Consider the following 16,516-nt stretch of genomic DNA (forward strand, 5'->3'; position numbering starts at 1 on the left):
GGGGCGAGGGGCGGGGCCACTCGGGGACTGTCTTGCCTCCCCGCGTGTTTGTCTTGCGGGGCGGGGAGGCCAGTGCGTGTCCGTGAGTCACCGGCTTAGCCTGCAGGGGCTGCGGGGGCGTGGGTGTGAGACAGGCGGGCCCGCAGGGACACGGAGGGACACAGGGACACAGCGCCGGGGGAGCCCGAGACCCGGGAGGGGCGGAGCTGCCAGGGGTCGTGCCCGGTGGACTCGCCTGGCCCCAGGCTGAAGCCCCCTAGAGCCAGGCCCAGGGACCGCCGGGCGCACCGGGGTTGGGCGGGGGCCGGGAGCGGTGCCGCGCTCGCGAGTCTGTGGCCGGCTGACCCGGGCGCGGATGATGGCTGGGGCGGCCCCGTCCCCAGCGTCCAGAGCTGCATGGCCCGGGAGGGTGGCTCCATCGACAGCCATCCCCGCTCATGACTAGACACACCCAGGCCCGCTGGGAGCCACCCTGCGGCCCGGATCCTGCGAGGGGCGCACTGAGCCTCCCCAGACAGAGCCCCGCGATGTCGTTGACAGGTGGGGACACGGGGGTGGGTGGGTCAGCAGCTGCCCCAGGCCGCACACAGGACACACCCCAGGGCTCCGCTGCTCCTCTGCTCCACAGGCCCAGGTGGCACCGCAAGCAGCACCCGGGTGAAGCCGAGGGGACAGGCCTGGCCCGGTGCAGTGCTGGAGGGCGGAGCCGGCCGCCTGGCAGCCGGGAAGCCTTGGCCCGCTCTGGGGACTCCCTGACCCTCCTTCCTGGGCGCAGGCGGGCCTCCTACCAGCTGTGCCCAAGCCCCGGGGTCTGGGCACAGAGATGGGAGCGCATGTCCCCCCCACCCCACCCCGAGCCTCGTGCTGCCTCTGGAAGGTGGGCCGGAGGATGGAGGGCGGCGACGCACCAGCTCGCTGGGCACAGACTCGTAACATCCTGATTCCCAGCAGCCAGAAACTCCCCTTCCTGGAGTGTCCCCACCCTGCCCCCAGGACGACAGTGCTGGGGGCTCTGTGAGGTGGGGGTGGACCCACGCCCAGGAAGCTGTCCTGCCCCGGGTGCTGTTGGAGCTTAATAACAGCTTCATTGAAATATAATTCACGTACCTCACAGTGCGCCCAGGTAAGCCTGCAACTCCGTGTTTTCAAGGGAGCGTCGTCAGCCATCACCTCTATCCAGTTCCAGAACATTCCATCGCCCCAAAAGGAAGTCCTGTCGCCATCCGCCCTCATCCCCATCCGCACCTCCAGCCCCTCCCCCCGGCCCCAACTCCCACCCCTACCTCCATGAGCCCCCTCCCCGTCCTGCACGTGTCACACACGTGGACTCCCAGCCCGTGGGGCCTCCTGTGTCTGGTTCCCTCCCTGAGCGTGTGGGCTCGGGTCCGTCCCCGGGGCATGTGGGGGCCTCGCTCCTGCTCGGGGTCCAGGGACTGTATAATTTATCCATTGACACTTGGTCATTTCTATCTTCTGGCTGCTGTGGATTGTGTTGCCGTGGACGTGGGCGTACGGGTTTCTACGTGGACGCGGTTTTGTTTGTCCTGCGTGTAGGTAGAGTAGACCTGCTGGGTCAGGTGGACCTCTGAGCCGCCAGCCCGCCTCCCGACCACCCGCCGCGCCGCAGCCCACGTGGGCACATCCTGCAGCCCGTCTTCACGGGGCAGAGCGGAGAGATGGTGCACGTCCTCGGGAGACGCGACACCTATGGAGTGGGTGCGAGGACAGTGCTGTGAGCATCGCTGCCACGCGGCCCCTGACGCGCCACTGTCTCTCGGCTCCGCAGCAGGTTCCCCGGGGAATAAACACGACACTGCGAGAACCACTGTGTGGTGGGAGGCGCCAGGGCGGGGGTGTTGGCCGTGGGCGGCGGTGCCAGGGGCTCGGGGGACACGGACACCCGAGCTGAATTCTTGACATGCGCCCTCGTGACATCTCACCTCAGGAAACACGCACTGGGACCTTTCCACGTAGCGGATGCGTGAGAGTAGGCCCGCAGGGATGGTTCCGCCCCACCTCGGGGCACAGGCCGCGTCTGCTGCAGGCAAGGTCGTCTGGGGTTTTTTAAAGATTTTATTTATTCATGAGAGACCCAGGCAGAGGGAGAAGCAGGCTCCCCGCAGGGGGCCCAACGTGGGACTGGATCCTGGGACCCCGGGGTCACGGCCTGAGCCAAGGCAGGCGCCCCCCCCCCCCCCCCCCCCCCGGCCTACCACAGCCTTGCTTCCTGGTCGCAAACCCAGTGTCATCTCTGATGAGCTGAACGACAGCCCCTTTCAAAGATGCGACCATATTCTCATCCCAGGAAACTGGGAGTTTTACCTTATTTGGAAAGAGCCTTGGCAGATAAAGATACTAATAAATTAAGATGCTCAGGACGCCTGGTGGCTCTGGTGGAGCATCTGCCTTGGGCCCAGGGCGTGATCCTGGGGTCCTGGGATCAAGTCCCACATCGGGCTCCCTGCATGGAGCCTGCTTCTCCCTCTGCCTGGTTCTCTGCTGCTCTCTGTGTCTCTCAGGAATAAAGTCTTAAAAAAAAAAAAAATTAGGGATCCCTGGGTGGCGCAGCGGTTTAGCGCCTGCCTTTGGCCCAGGGCGCGATCCTGGAGACCCAGGATCAAATCCCACGTCGGGCTCCCGGTGCATGGAGCCTGCTTCTCCCTCTGCCTGTGTCTCTGCCTCTCTCTCTCTCTGTGACTATCATAAGTAAATAAATAAAAATTAAAAAAAAAAAATTAAGATGAGCAGATGAGGAAAGCACCCTAAGCAGACCCCAAGTGTCCTTATGAGAGAAACGTGGGAAGATCTGACACAGACACAGAGGAGGCCACGCGACCACGGAGGTGGAGAGCTGAGGGGTGCAGCCACAGGCCGCGGGACCTGGCGCCCCCAGAAGCTGCCCGAGGCAGCAAGGACCCCCGCCTGGAGCTCCCAGTGTGAGCGCGGCCCCGCCAGCCCTTGGTTCCAGCCCACGGGTGCTGATGCTGCGCGTCGGGTGGGTCTCCAGGAATGTGAGAATGCGCTTCTGTCGTCCAGGGCACTGGGTGTGTGGTAATTCATTTACTTTTTTAACGATCTATTTATTTTGAGAGAGAGACAGAGACAGAGAGAGCGCAGAGGGAGAGGGAGAAGCAGACACCCCGCTAAACAGAGCCTGCCATGGGGCTCGATCCCATGACCCTGGGCTCATGGGACCCCGAGACCACGATCGGAGCCCAAACCAAGAGTCAGACGCTCAAGCCACTGAGCCCGCAGGCGCCCCCGCTCGTGGCAACTCCCTACAGGCAGCGCCGGGATCCGGCCTCCTCTCCATCTGCAGACCCTTGCCTTTCTCTGCCTTATTTTTTTTTAAGTTTTTTTTCTATTTTTTTTTAATTTAAAGATTCTATTTATTAATTCACGAAAGACACAGGCAGACAGAGAGAGGCAGAGACCCAGGGCGAGGGAGAAGCAGGCTCCGTGCAGGGAGCCCGACGCGGGACTCGAACCCGGGACCCCGGGGCCACTTCAATTATCGTTCACCTTTTTCCTAAGTTTTACAAGGAAACTCGGTGTCACCGTCAGGAGCGGGGAGCCCCGCGGGGACTCGCCGGCGATGAGCCGTGTTAGGAGGGGACCGTGCGGCCGGGCCTGGGGCGCGGGGCGGCGGGCGGGCAGCGTCCCGGGCTCCAGGGGAGCAGGGGTCCCGGGCGTCTAGGCCTCGGGGGGCCCAGGGCCGAGGGCGCTCCCAGCAGTGAGTCAGACCCGAGGTCAAGGCCCCGGGCGCCTGCAGAGGCCGCGGCTGGCACATTCCCCGCCGCTGGGATCATGAGGCCCAGCCCCGCGTGGGCAGCCGCGTCTGGAATGTGCTGTGGAGGGACCGCGCGGCCCAGGGACTGGCCCTTCCACCCCGGGCGACCGGGGCCCACGCCTGCGGACGCGGGTCGCCGCCCCGGGCTCCGCCCCCGCCGCCCCGGGGTCCTCCACCACCTCCCGGGCCCCGCCGCCCCGGCTCCGCCCCTGGGCTCTGCCCCCACCTCCCGGGCCCCGCCCATTGCCGCCTCCCGGGCCCCGCCCCCACCTCCAGGCCCCGCCCATTGCCGCCTCCCGGGCCCCGCCCCCCACCTCCAGGCCCCGCCCATTGCCGCCTCCCGGGCCCCGCCCCCACCTCCAGGCCCCGCCCACTGCCGCCTCCCGGGCCCCGCCCCCGCCCCAGGCTCCGCCCCCCGCCGCCTCAGCCAGGCACCCCGGGCGCGCCTCGGGGCCTCTGCACCCGCCGCGGAGCTGCCGGCGCGGCCACTGCGCCCGCGCCGGAGCGGGGTCACGCCGGGGGCCGCGCTGGGAGCCTCCGGGCGCCGGGTCGTCCGGTCCGTCCGTCCTCGCGTCCGTCCAGGCGGCCGGTGTGCGGGCGGGGCGGGCGACGGAGACGCCCAGCCGGCCCGGCTCGGGTCCGCAGCTGCCCACGCCGGCCTCCCCCGCGGTACGTGGCTCGCGGCTCGCGCCCCAGAGTCGACGGCGGAGCCTGGAAATCGCGGACCGGAATCGCTCAACCGCACGGGCCCAAACAAACGTGGCTTCCGGGTCCTCCCGGAGCGGGCTTCCCGTCACGCGGTTACCCAAGCAACAGCTCTGTCCCGCCCCTCCGAGACAGACGGAAGAGCCAATCAGAGAGCTCCGCCGGCGCATGCCTCCGAGGCTCCGCGGCCCCGCTGCTCCCTGGGAATTGTGGTTCCGGCAGCCTCCTCCCGCTGCGTGGTCCCGTCACAGCCGCCATAGGCCGCGGAACTACAACTCCCGGCAGGCGCGGGCGGCGCAGGCGCAGTGCGGGCGGCGCGGGCGGTGCGGCGGGCGGCATGTCGGCGCTGCGCTGGGGCCACGGTGCGTCCGGCCTCCGGAGGGCCCTGTGGCCCGCGGGCCGCCCCGGCCTCGCCGCCGAGGAAGGTAACGCGGGGAGCCCCGGGCGCGACGCCGCGGCCTTCGCCCCAGGCCCCGGGAGCCAGCGCCCACGCCTGCCCGGGGGCCCGGGGCCCTGTTCTGGGGAGCGCCCCCCCCCCCGACCGCGCCACGCCCCCGGGCCCCCGACGGGGCCGTTTGACGCCTGGAGCCGCCGACCCCGCCCTCGGGGCCCGGGGCGCTTGACCCCTGCGCCGCGCCTGCAGCCCGGGGGGCGCGAGCTCGGGGCCCCCGTGACCCTTGGCCTCCGGGCTTCTTCCCCGCGTGGGGCCGCGGACCCCTGACCTGCGAGGACCCGCCCCCGCAGCCTCCGCGTGTCGCCCGCAGGGACCCTCCGTGGCGTCGTGGGCCGCGGGGCGAGCTCGACCGCCAGCCCCCGCGAGCAGGACCGCCGGAAGGACTGGGGCCTCGCGGAGCTGCTGGAGGGTGAGCGCGACCCCCGGGGCCTCCTCGAGGGAGGCTGGGCCGCCAGGACCCGAACCCCGGACCGACCGTGCGCCCCGGCTGGCTCCTGGGCCGGGGCTCCTGCAGGGGCGGGGCGGGGGGGGGGGGGGGTCCTCCCGTCTTCCTGACCTGGAAGCCCCGGGCAGCCCTGGCGCCTCCAGAGGAGGCGGGGGCCTGTGTCTCCCGGACCCGGCCCAGCCCGGCCCAGCCAGGCCTGGGGTGGAGGCGCCTCTAAAACGAGAACCGCGGCTTCAGGAGAGTCCAGACGTGCAGAAGCAGAGTGACACCCTCCCCGGTCAGCGGCCTTTCCTCCCTCACCTGCTCCCTGATGTCCTTAAAGCAAAGACTAGGCCATGTGTCGTTCACCCGTAGGAAGGTTCTGGAAGTCTGAATCTGGGAGTCCTGTTAGTTTGCAGCACCCCCCCCACCGCCAACCCCCCAGGACCGAGGTCCCTGTGGCCTGTGCCACGGCCCTGCTCCAGCCTGTGGCCTCAGCACACGTGTCCCGGGTGCTGGCACGCGTGCGGAGGGCCAAGGTCACCCTGACTTCCCACTCCGCTTCGGCAAATCTTTGCTGAGCCCCTGCTCGGTGAGCGAGACCGGCTCCCCGGTCGGCTGCAGTCCCGTGGGAGAGGCACGGTGGGTCCTTGAGAGCGGTCGCAGAGTTCACACACGGCCCTGAAATCAGTATCGGGTGCCTTCGTGGTTCCTTGGGAGGCACGTGGTGTGACACGCCTTCCCCCTGCCGAGGGAGGCCCAGGTCGCACGCTGTCCTCTTGTTACCTCTCGTTTCACACGTACCGCAGACGGGCGCTCTCTCCAAGGTACGTTTAGTGCTGCCAGGTCGTTTTAACTTAAACGGTCTGTTCCTTGGAGGGAGAGCACAGGAGCGGTGGGGAGGGGCAGAGGGAGAGGGAGTCTCAAGCAGACTCCTCGCCGAGCGCGGAGCTGACATGGGGTCCGATCTCACAACCCTCAGGTTACCACCTGAGCCGAAATCAAGGGTCGGACTCTCAGCAGGCTAAGCTACCCAGGCGCCCTGTTTTTGCATTTTTGCACTTTTGTTGGTGATTTTGGTGTTCGGAGCGGCCCCTAAGCACAGCGGTGCTTTGTGGTGTTCTGCGCTCAGGAAGGCAGTGAGGTGCCTCCGGGAGAAAATAGGTGTTTGTGCGGGAGTGAGCTGCAGTGCTGTTGGCTGTGGCTTCAGCGGTCGCGAATTAACAGTATGTGTGAAGTGAGGCGTCTCCGACAGAAAGACCTAGAACGAGGCCCGGTGTTGATGCGCTTGGGACTCCCACCAGCTATACAGTGGCTGTGCCAAGGGCCAGCACCGGAACCTTTGCCCAACCACGTGTAGCCATCAGGCACAGCACGTGCAAAGGCCCTGAGGCCACTGGGGCTGCAGCAGAGTGCACCACGAGGGTTCCAGGCACCTGGATGGATTTGAAAGCAGAGGTGCACCCCCGAGGGCGTGCTGACAGGCTGGATGTGGACGGAGAGAGGCCGGGACGACCCTGGGTTTCTGGCTGAGCACCTGCGGGGACGCCCCTGCCGGGGAGGGAGAGATGGAGGAGTGGGCTTTGGGGGGACACCAGCAGCTTGTTGGGGAGTTGGGCTGGAGAGGCTCAGGCGGACAGGGGCTGAGTGGGTGCGTGTGCCTGAACATCGGGACGCCCGAGGCAGTTGTCACCAGAGTCGTGGAGCCAAAGCCTCAGGAGCAGGGGCCGCGCCCCTCGGGCAGACGCCCCTGACGCCCCTGCCCTTTGCTCCCACAGTGCTCGAGGCGCGGGTGCGGCAGCTGCAGGCCGAGTGCGTGTCCGAGGTGACGGTGAAGAGGGTCGGCGTGGCCCGGCTGCGGGCCCCCGGGAAGACCCAGCGCAGGGCCGAGGGCGCGGCCGGGCGGACAAGCGGCCGCTGGGCCCAGAAACTAGACGAGGAGAAGTGGACGCTGCAGAAGCGCAAGCAGCGGCTGGATGTGAAGCTGCAGGGGCACGCGCAGCCGGAGGCGTGTGAGCGCGCCCTGCGGGTGCTGCCCCGCCTGCTGGACGCCAGGCTGGCCTGCCACCTGGAGCTCGGGGAGCCCCGGGAGCCCCACAGCCGCTGGGAGGAGAAGCTGGTGCGCCTGCTGCACAAGACCCCGCGCGAGCCGAGCCGCAAGGCCGAGCAGGCCCCCCAGGCCGGGGCCGCCTTGGCGCGCCTGGAGGTCCAGCAGCACCGGCTCCTGGCCTTCCTGGACTGCTGCCTGCGCACTGGCCACCTGCCGCTCGCCCACCACGTGCTGGTCACGCACCACAGCCGGGCCCGGCAGCAGCAGCAGCTCACGCTGGCCATGTACAACGTCGTCCTGCTGGGCTGGGCCCGCAAGGTGAGCGGGGCCCGGGGGGTGTCGGCGGGGCTTCCATCCCCTCTACTGTGGCGGCGCCACTGGGTCCCCGCAGCCCGCGTCCGAGCGCTGCTCTGGCCGCCGTGGCCGCCTTGACGGTTCTCGGGCGCAGCGGGCGTGGCCCTTGGGGGAAGTGCCAACGGCCAAGGGAAGGAAGAAATCTCCGGTTCTGGCATTTTTCTCCTGGCGCCAGGGCTGCCGGACCCTGGAGGCCTCCCCCCTCCCTCCGCACGGCGACTCCGGAGGGCAGGGCGGGTCTTTCCGTCAGGACGCTTCCTTTCCTCTTGCACATGGGCACGTGGGCGCTGGTGGCTGCGCGCTTCCCTCCGGGCTCTGCTCCCACGCGCCGTGTCCCTGCGAGCACCCCTGACCTCTCCTGTGTGCTCGGGACAGTGTTGCGTCCAGGGGGCCCCTCCTCCGTGCTGTGCGCCGGCAGCCCTGCTCTCAGGCCCGTGAAGGAGGCAGTGGTGAGGACGCGGGTGCGGGCACAGGAGGGTGGGCTCTCTGGACACCGCGCTGCACCCTCATGGCCCGGGCGGCAGGCCCAGGAGCTACCGAGACTCCCACGTCTGCATCAGACTCCGATGGGCCGCGATGGGCCGCGGAGATGCCCAGTGTCCACGACTGCCTGTCACAGGCGGTTTCTGGCCCACACTTGTCTCTGGGGGTGCACAGAGGGGTCGTGCCCTCCGTGCAAGGTCACAGCCGTCCAGGTCCCCCAGGAAGGAGCCCTGTTTTAGCGGGACGTTCCTGCCAAGAGCCCCTGCGAGAGCTTCCTGCGGCCCCTGCCACAAGTGACCATGGTCTGGGTGGTTGCAGGCACTGGAGATTCCTTGTTTTTTCTTTCTCACGTATATGTTCTACGTATTTATTCCTGAGAGACAGAGACAGGGACAGAGGCACAGGCAGAGGGAGAACCAGGCTCCTTGTGGGGAGCCAGATGCAGGACTCGATCCCAGGACCCCAGGGTCACGCCCTCAGCTGAAGGCAGACGCCCCACCGCTGAGCCACCCTCCACGGAGGGTCCTTCCTGCTCCTCCCACTCCTGGAGGTGTGGCCACGTCCCTCCAGGTCTGTGTCTGAGGTCATGTGGCCACCTCGCCACGTGCACGCGGCCTCTTCCTCACTGGTTATGGCAACAAAGACCCTGTTTCCAGCAGAGCCTCTGTCCTGAACTTGGGGGTGTCACTAGTCCACCTGCTCCAGCCCCCCCCAATAGGCACGGACTTCACAGCCATCGTTGGCTCTGTGAGTCCTTGTTTCTGGGCGGCCCACGTGTGTGATGGGCTTGGCTGTCCCCAGACCCCGGTGTGAGTCCTGTCTGTGCCGCGTGTCCCCTGTTGGCCTGCAGCACTCTCGCCTCCCGAGTTTCCCATCTGTAAAGTATGGAACCTACTGGATTCTCGGGGAGACTGACGGAGCTGATTTAGGGCTCTGACCACACGTGTTGAGGACCCGGGCGAGAGGGCACGCGAACTTCAGAAGGGTGTGTCCTCGTGTCGGTGGCCTTATTTCATGAACGTGGGATTGACAGCGGCGCCCGGTAGAACCCCGACCCTTGTAAACGCTCCTCATGCACACCAGCCGCGCATGGCCCCTGGGCCCCGGCAGAGCTGGAGACCCCGGAGTGGCCGTGCGTGCTGGTGACTGCAGCCCATCCAGGGTGGCCGGGACAAGCCCCTCAGAACCCGGTTGCTGGCGCCGTGGTCTCTGGTGGTGGCACCTCTGAGATGTGGGCGGCGGGACCGGGGGTGGGATGCGGCACTTCATGGTCTCCAGAGGCCCTGGGGCGGCACTGCTAGGCCCCATGTGTGCGGGGGCGTTGGCCGCTCCCCGGACACGGCTGCCGACGTGCACGCCGCTCACACGAGGCAGGGGTCTTGGGGGAATGGATGGCCCAGGTGCTGGCGTGACGGGACCGCGGATCAGAGACCGACACGCACGGGGTTCTCTGCGGAGCGCTGGGGAGCCTCTCGCAGCGGGGCTGACGTCGTGCGTGTTCTCGTCCACGAGAGCAAGGTGTTAACATGGTCCCCTCGGAAGCCAGCCCCCCGCCCCTGCCGCCGTGTCCCTGCGGGCAGCACCGCCCTCGGAGGGCGCTCGGGGCGCTGTCTGGCTAGCTCGTGTTCCTGCCTGATTTGTTGGCTGTGGAGAGAGGTCCCGAGGGGGCAGGCCGGCCCCCCAGGCCCTCACCCAGCCTGGTCTCCCCAGGGTTCCTACAAAGAGCTGCTGTACGTGTTCTTCATGGTGAAAGACGCGGGCCTCACCCCAGACCTGTTGTCCTACGCGGCTGCCCTGCAGTGCATGGGACGCCTGGACCAGAGCACCGCCACCATCCAGAGGTGGGTGGGCACCAGGGCCGACCCGCAGCGACGGGGGAAGCGTCCAGCCTGGGCCTGCCGGGGGCCCGCCCCCCACCCCCCACGGCCACCTGGCATTGGGTCCCCCGCAGGTGCCTGAACCAGATGGGCCAGGACGGGCTGAAGCTGCAGGAGCTGTTCACCTCCGTGCCGCTGTGCCAGGAGGAGCGGGCCCTGGTTCTGAGGGCGGTGCGCAAGGTGCAGCCCACCTTCAGGCCCCCGCCGCCACCCCAGTGCCCGCCCCAGGTCAACACCTCGCCGCTGCTCCGGGAGATCTACGCCACGGTGAGCAGGCCCAGCGGGGTCTTTGGGGGCCTGGGCCCATCCCTGTCCTCCTCTCAGAGCCCCTGCCTCTCGGGGGCGCCCTCCCTGCTCCTTAGAGGCCGGCCCAGCCAGACTGGGCGCATCCGGGTGCCCAGCGGGGCCCTGACCCTCTGGACGCCGGGAGGGGCACAGCTGTGCTGCTCCAGGCAGAGCCGGTGGCCAGGGCCCGAGCCTGCGTGGCCTGGAGCCCCAGGTGGGCACACGCCGCCCCGCAGGCCCTCTTCAGGGTTCTCGTGTCGGTCGTGCTGTTTTTTTTTTTTTAATTTTTATTTACTTATGATAGAGAGAGAGGCAGAAACACAGGCAGAGGGAGAAGCAGGCTCCATGCAGGGAGCCCGATGTGGGACTCGATCCCGGGTCTCCAGGATCACGCCCTGGGCCCAAGGCAGGCCCCAAACCGCTGCGCCACCCAGGGATCCCCAGATCGTGCTGTTTTTAATCGATCTGTTGTTGGGTGGGTCACGTGTTCACACGGTCCCGAGTTTGAAAAGAAAATACCAGCATCCAGGGACTTGAACTGTCTCCGGGCTGCCCGGGGAGGCCAGGCCAGTGCTGGGGCAGGCGGGTGGGGGGCACGGAAGGTGGGACGAGCAGCAGCTCTCAGCCTCACCGCCTGCCTGTCGGCGCCCGCAGAGCGAACCCGTGTCGTACCCGAAGCTGCACCTGCCCCTGGAGAAGCTGCAGAGCCTCTTCCAAGAGCAGCTGCGCGTGGAGATGGCCACCACCGTGCCTGTGGAGTCCGTGGAGAAGGCCCGGGTGCTGACCAAGGAGGTCCTGCAGGCGGTGAGGCCCTGGCTGGGGTAGGCTGCGTGCCCACCTGGCCCCGCGGCTCAGGGTGCCCCTTCCAGGGTGCCTGTAAGCTCGGGTCCCTGCCCCCGGGGGCCTAGAGCGCGTGTGGTGGTGACTCCTGCATCCGTCCCCCGCAGCGGGAGACCCTGAAGCAGCTGCGCACCGAGTGGGCACAGGCGCTGTGCCTGGGGCTGCAGGACATGAAGGCCAGTGAGGCCCGCGCCGCCCGCACGGGCCGCCCCTCGCTCTTCCCGTTCCTGTGCGTGCTGACTGAGGAGGAGATGGCCGAGCTGCTGCTGCAGGTGGGGCCCCGGGGATGTTGGGGTTGTGGGGGGCGGGGGGTGGGGCTGGGGCTCACGGTGCCGCCCCCAGACCTTGCAGGTGCTGCCCCCGCAGGGAGAGTCGCTCCTCTCCCTGGCACAGCAGCTGGGCATGCGCGTCTTCAACCGGCACATGGTGCAGAGGAAGCAGCTCAGCAGCCAGGTGCAGGCTCTGCAGCAGCGCTACTACCGCTACCTGCACCTGCTGGCCTCAGACACCCAGGTGAGGCCCGGCACCCGGGCGTCCCTGCTCCCCTCCCTCCCTGGGGCAGCTGGGTCTGCCTCCGGGCCCTGCCCTCTTGCGCCGGGATGGCTGTCGCCCTGCCCTCGGGGGTGGCCAGGGGCAGTAAGCTCTGGGCCCAGCCCCCCAGGGCTTGACCCACTGTCCCCCCCAGGTGGCAGCACCCCACCTGCCCCGGCAGTACTGGGAGGCGCTGGGGCCACCTGAGGCCCCCCACGAGCAGCCCTGGCCCTTGCCGGTGCTGGTGGAGCTGGGCAAGAGGCTGGCCGAGCTGCTGGTGGAGACCGTGCGGATACCGGGCAGCCTGGCCGCCCCACAGGGCGCCTGCACGCTCATCCCCGTGCTGTACCACGTGTACTCCTTCCGCAGCTTCCGCCAGGTAGGCTGCTTCAGGGTGCGTCGGGGACCGGAGAGGAGGCTGGGGACCCCTGGGCCACGGCGGGGCCTGTTGAAATCACAGCCTCGGGGCTGGGGTGCCCGACGGGACGCTGGGCGGTGTCCACTCGCTGTGCATCCTTGGGCACGACTGGGCCCTGGAGCCACGTTTGCCTCTGCCTCGCCCCCAGATCGGGATCCTGAAGCCACACCCCGCCTTCACAGAGCTGCTGGCCGCCGCCGCAGAGCACACGCTGATCTTCGAGGCGGCCGAGGTGCCCATGCTGTGCCCGCCGCTGCCCTGGACGTCGCCGCACACGGGCGCCTTCCTGCTCAGCCCCACCAAGCTCATGCGCTCGTTGGAGGGCACCATGCAGCACCAGCGCCTGCTGGACAGCTGCCCGCCCGCCGAGCTGCACGGCGCGCTGGACGCCCTCACGCAGCTGGGCAACTGCGCCTGGCGCGTTAACGGCCGCGTGCTGGACCTGGTCCTGGAGCTCTTCGCCGCCAAGGGCTGCCCCCGCCTGGGCGTGCCGGCCCCGCCCTCTGAGGCGCCCCGGCCGCCAGAGGGCCGCCTGCCCCCCGACGCTTCGCCCACGCAGAAGGCCGAGGTGCGGCGGGAGCTGGCCCGCTGCCTGAAGGTGGCCCGGGAGATGCACAGCCTGCGCTCCGACGCGCTCTACCGCCTGTCGCTGGCCCAGCACCTGCGGCACCGCGTCTTCTGGCTGCCGCACAACATGGACTTCCGCGGCCGCACCTACCCCTGCCCGCCGCACTTCAACCACCTGGGCAGTGACCTGGCACGCGCCCTGCTGGAGTTTGCCCAGGGCCGCCCGCTCGGCCCCCACGGCCTCGACTGGCTCAAGATCCACCTGGTGAACCTCACGGGGCTCAAGAAGCACGAGCCGCTGCAGGCACGCCTGGTCTTCGCCGACGAGGTGATGGACGACATCCTGGACTCTGCCGACCGGCCCATGACGGTAGGGGCGGGGAGGGGGCGGCCGGGGCCCTGTGCCCTCCTGACACCCCGAGCCATGCCTGGAGCAGGCAGCCCTCCCCCCCCCCCCCCCCCCCCCCCCCCCCCCCCGCAGCCTCCCGTCGGCTGGCCCTGGGCTCCTGGCCTTGTCCTTCCTTTCGGTCATCCTGGGTCCCCTTCCCAGGCCCTTCCCCATCCCCTGGCCACTCTCTGGGGACTGCTCCCATCTCCCTGTCGCCCCCCGCCGCCCCGGGGGCTCTGTCCTAGGCCCCCGGCCCCAGCTGGGCCGGCCCGAGCCCCACTGTGCCCTCCCTCAGGGCCGGAAGTGGTGGATGGAGGTGGACGAGCCCTGGCAAGCCCTGGCTTGCTGCATGGAGATCGCTCGGGCCGTGCGCTCCCCCGACCCCACGGCCTTCGTGTCTCATTTCCCGGTTCACCAGGTGAGCGGCTGGGTACCCTGGTGTGGCGGGCTCGGCTAGAGGAGCTGTGCGTGTGTGGCTCCTGCAGACCCCACCTTGTGTCTCCTGGTGTCCCCGTGAGGGGCCCGGCCAGCCTTGCTGCGTGGCCTCATTCAGGCGCACTGTCCTGCCTCTCGGCTTTCGGGTCCGGCGTCGGGTGGCGCGTGCTGCGCCCTGGGGAGCCCTGGAGCTGTGGCTCGTTCCCGGGGTCCCTGTCACCAGCCCTGCCCGGGCCCCTCCCTCTCCCGTCGGCCAGGACGGCTCCTGTAACGGCCTGCAGCACTACGCCGCCCTGGGCCGCGACAGCATCGGCGCAGCCTCGGTCAACCTGCTGCCCTCGGACTTTCCGCAGGACGTGTACAGCGGGGTGGCTGCACAGGTGGGCGCCACGTCCCCCACCTCCGTCCGCAGAGCCCACTGGCGTCTCCGTCCTCCGACCGCCTGCGTTGGCGGAGCCTGTGGTCTCTTTCCCCCCGTGATGGGGCCGGGTGGTCAGGGTGGGCTTCCCTGAGCGAGGTGTCATAGGAGGGAACCTGGAGCCCTTGGGAAGAAGAGGGGCCTCGCAGGGGAGCTGCTGGGCGGGAGGGAGACGCCGGGTCTGCACACCTGCCTGCTGACCCCAGACGCCCGCCCAGGTCGAGGTGTTCCGCAGGCAGGACGCCCAGCGGGGCGTGCGGGTCGCCCAGGTGCTCGAGGGCTTCATCAGCCGCAAGGTGGTCAAGCAGACGGTGATGACCGTGGTGTACGGGGTCACCCGCTACGGGGGCCGCCTGCAGATCGAGAGGCGCCTGCGGGAGCTCAGCAACTTCCCCCAGGTGCGCCCGCTGCCCCTTGCCCCCGGCCCCTGGCGGCGGGGCAGCAGGTGGCCCGAGGTGGGGTGGGGAGGCCGTCCTGGCTCTGCCCCCCAGTGCCCGGCTGACCACCCTGCTCCCTCCAGGAGTTCGTGTGGGAGGCTTCCCACTACCTGGTGCGCCAGGTGTTCAACAGCCTCCAGGAGATGTTCTCGGGTACCCGGGCCATCCAGGTGTGTCCTCCTGTCCCCTCCCTGGGCCCACCAGGCCACCCGACTGGGCCCTGCCCTGAGCCCCTGCCCTGCGTCCACAGCACTGGTTGACCGAGAGCGCCCGGCTCATCGCGCAGACGGGCTCGGCCGTGGAGTGGGTGACACCCCTGGGCATCCCCATCATCCAGCCCTATCACCGGGACTCCAAAGTGATGGTACGTCCACCCTCGCCGCCCCACCCCTGTGCTTGTCGGGTGGGACTCACGACCCTCCCCTCCCTGACCCTCCTCTCCCGACCCTGCAGATCGGTGGTGGCATCCAGAGCCTCACGTTCAGCAATAGTGGGGACACGACCCAGTGAGTGCTGGGGGGTGCCGGGGGGGGGGGGTTGCCAGCCAGGGGGCGGCGAGCCTGGCCGAGGGACTGCCCCAGGTCGGCCCCCCAGACCCCTGAGTGTCCTGTGTCCCCAGGAAGCCTAACACGCTGAAGCAGAAGAACGGCTTCCCCCCGAACTTCATCCACTCGCTGGACTCCTCGCACATGATGCTCACAGCCCTGCACTGCTACAGGTGGGCCCTGAGTCTGGCGGGCCTCGCAGGCCGTGTGCCCCCCGCACCTGTTTGTCAGCTGCTGCGTGCGGGCCCTGGTCTGGGTGTTGGGGACACAGTGGGGGCCCGTGGAGTGACGGGAGGTTGTGAGGCCAGGTCGGACAGGGTTAGGACCCTAACTGTGTGAGGTGTTGGACCTGGTGCCCAGAAAGGGGATTGTGTGAGCCAGTGCAAAGGCCCTGCGGCGGTGAGGTGTGAAGGGGGGGGAGTGGGCTGGGCCTGGAGGGAGGGTGCAGGTGCTCTCAGTGACCCTTGCCTAGGTCCCACCCAGGTGAGTGCTGGCTGTGGACAGCTCTGACAACTGGGGGGCGCCCTTGTAAGGGGAGGCATAGGCATCCGGGTTTGTCCTGAGCCCCTCGGGGGCAGCCAGCAGGGCAGTAGAGAGGCCTGGGGTTTGGGGTCGCGTCCGTCTGTCAGTTCCCTGTGGGTGCCCAGGGCCCGGGGGGGGTGCCCATGGCAGCAGGGGTGGGGGCAACGCATGGCCCCAGTGTTCTTCCTAAGGGAACTTTGCACCTATACCTACGTGCTGAGCCCAAGAGCAGTGAGGACACGGGGCGGGGGCGGGGGAGCGGGGGTGCGGCCCTCCCCTCACAGGAGACCCTGACGCTGCTGTAGGAAGGGCCTGACTTTCGTGTCCGTGCACGACTGCTTCTGGACCCACGCGGCTGACGTGGCGGTCATGAACCAGGTGAGCCCCGGTGGCCGCAGGCACCTGTCGGCCTCCAACCTGCCACCACGGCAGGGCTGGGCAGGGGGCGTGACCCCACCTGACCTCGGAGGCCCAGGCCCAGTCCCACCGTCCCCTCCCCCAGGTGTGCCGCGAGCAGTTTGTCCACCTGCACAGCCAGCCCATCCTGCACAACCTGTCCAGGTTCCTGGTGGAGCGATTCTGTTGCAGCTCCAGGTGAAGTACCCCCCACCCTGACCCTGCCCCGGCCCCCACCCGCCCCACCCGCCCCCTGGGCCTCACGCCCACCTGGCCTTGCTCCAGGTCCCTGAAGCACCCTAAGGACTCGTGGATTAGCAAGCTGCAGGACACGCTGAAGGCGGTGCCGGAGACAGGTGAGTGTGGCCCGGGAGTGCACGCCGGGGTGCCCCTGCCCACGGCCTCCGCGACACCCGGTGTGCGCTCTGCTCCGCAGGGGCCTTCGACCTGGAGCAGGTGAAGCACTCCACTTACTTCTTCAGCTGACGCAGCCCACGGCGGTCCCCAGGCAGGTGCCGCGCGGGAGCCCGCCCTGTACCATAGTGTAAATAAAGCTCTGTTGCCACCCGTGGGACCGAGTGTCTTCTGTCGCTCTTG

The 16,516-nt window shown here is 68.7% G+C and overlaps 1 protein-coding gene across 2 annotated transcripts; it reads left to right on the top strand.

The window, feature by feature from the left end:
* The first annotated feature begins 4,830 nt into the window (after positions 1-4,830).
* Positions 4,831-16,493, top strand: POLRMT (RNA polymerase mitochondrial). Of its 2 annotated transcripts, XM_038568067.1 has the most exons (21): positions 4,831-4,920; positions 5,260-5,358; positions 7,152-7,741; positions 9,971-10,101; positions 10,212-10,404; positions 11,077-11,226; positions 11,370-11,534; positions 11,605-11,775; positions 11,948-12,172; positions 12,360-13,148; positions 13,462-13,584; positions 13,859-13,981; positions 14,238-14,417; positions 14,540-14,626; positions 14,707-14,820; positions 14,910-14,962; positions 15,076-15,174; positions 15,829-15,901; positions 16,026-16,117; positions 16,205-16,275; positions 16,356-16,493. In XM_038568067.1, exons 1-21 carry the CDS (start codon positions 4,833-4,835, stop codon positions 16,403-16,405), a joined length of 3,666 nt encoding a protein of 1,221 aa, XP_038423995.1. In that variant the 5' UTR covers positions 4,831-4,832; the 3' UTR covers positions 16,406-16,493. The 2 variants fall into 2 exon arrangements, with proteins under 2 accessions (XP_038423995.1, XP_038423993.1); XM_038568065.1 differs by lacking the exons at positions 4,831-4,920; positions 5,260-5,358 and having other exon boundaries at positions 5,548-7,741.
* Positions 16,494-16,516: the final 23 nt, after the last annotated feature.

This window comes from Canis lupus, chromosome 20 (assembly GCF_011100685.1).
Source record: "Canis lupus familiaris isolate Mischka breed German Shepherd chromosome 20, alternate assembly UU_Cfam_GSD_1.0, whole genome shotgun sequence".
In the NCBI taxonomy this organism is placed as follows: domain Eukaryota; kingdom Metazoa; phylum Chordata; class Mammalia; order Carnivora; family Canidae; genus Canis; species Canis lupus.

Bases quoted from the DNA above. Each gene is read 5' to 3' on its own strand.
- POLRMT (XM_038568065.1), top strand. From the start codon at position 6,863: ATGTGGACGGAGAGAGGCCGGGACGACCCTGGGTTTCTGGCTGAGCAC. The intron at 14,418-14,539 runs GTGCGCCCGCTG...TGCTCCCTCCAG, and splicing joins AGCTCAGCAACTTCCCCCAG to GAGTTCGTGTGGGAGGCTTC. The intron at 14,821-14,909 runs GTACGTCCACCC...CCGACCCTGCAG, and splicing joins ACCGGGACTCCAAAGTGATG to ATCGGTGGTGGCATCCAGAG.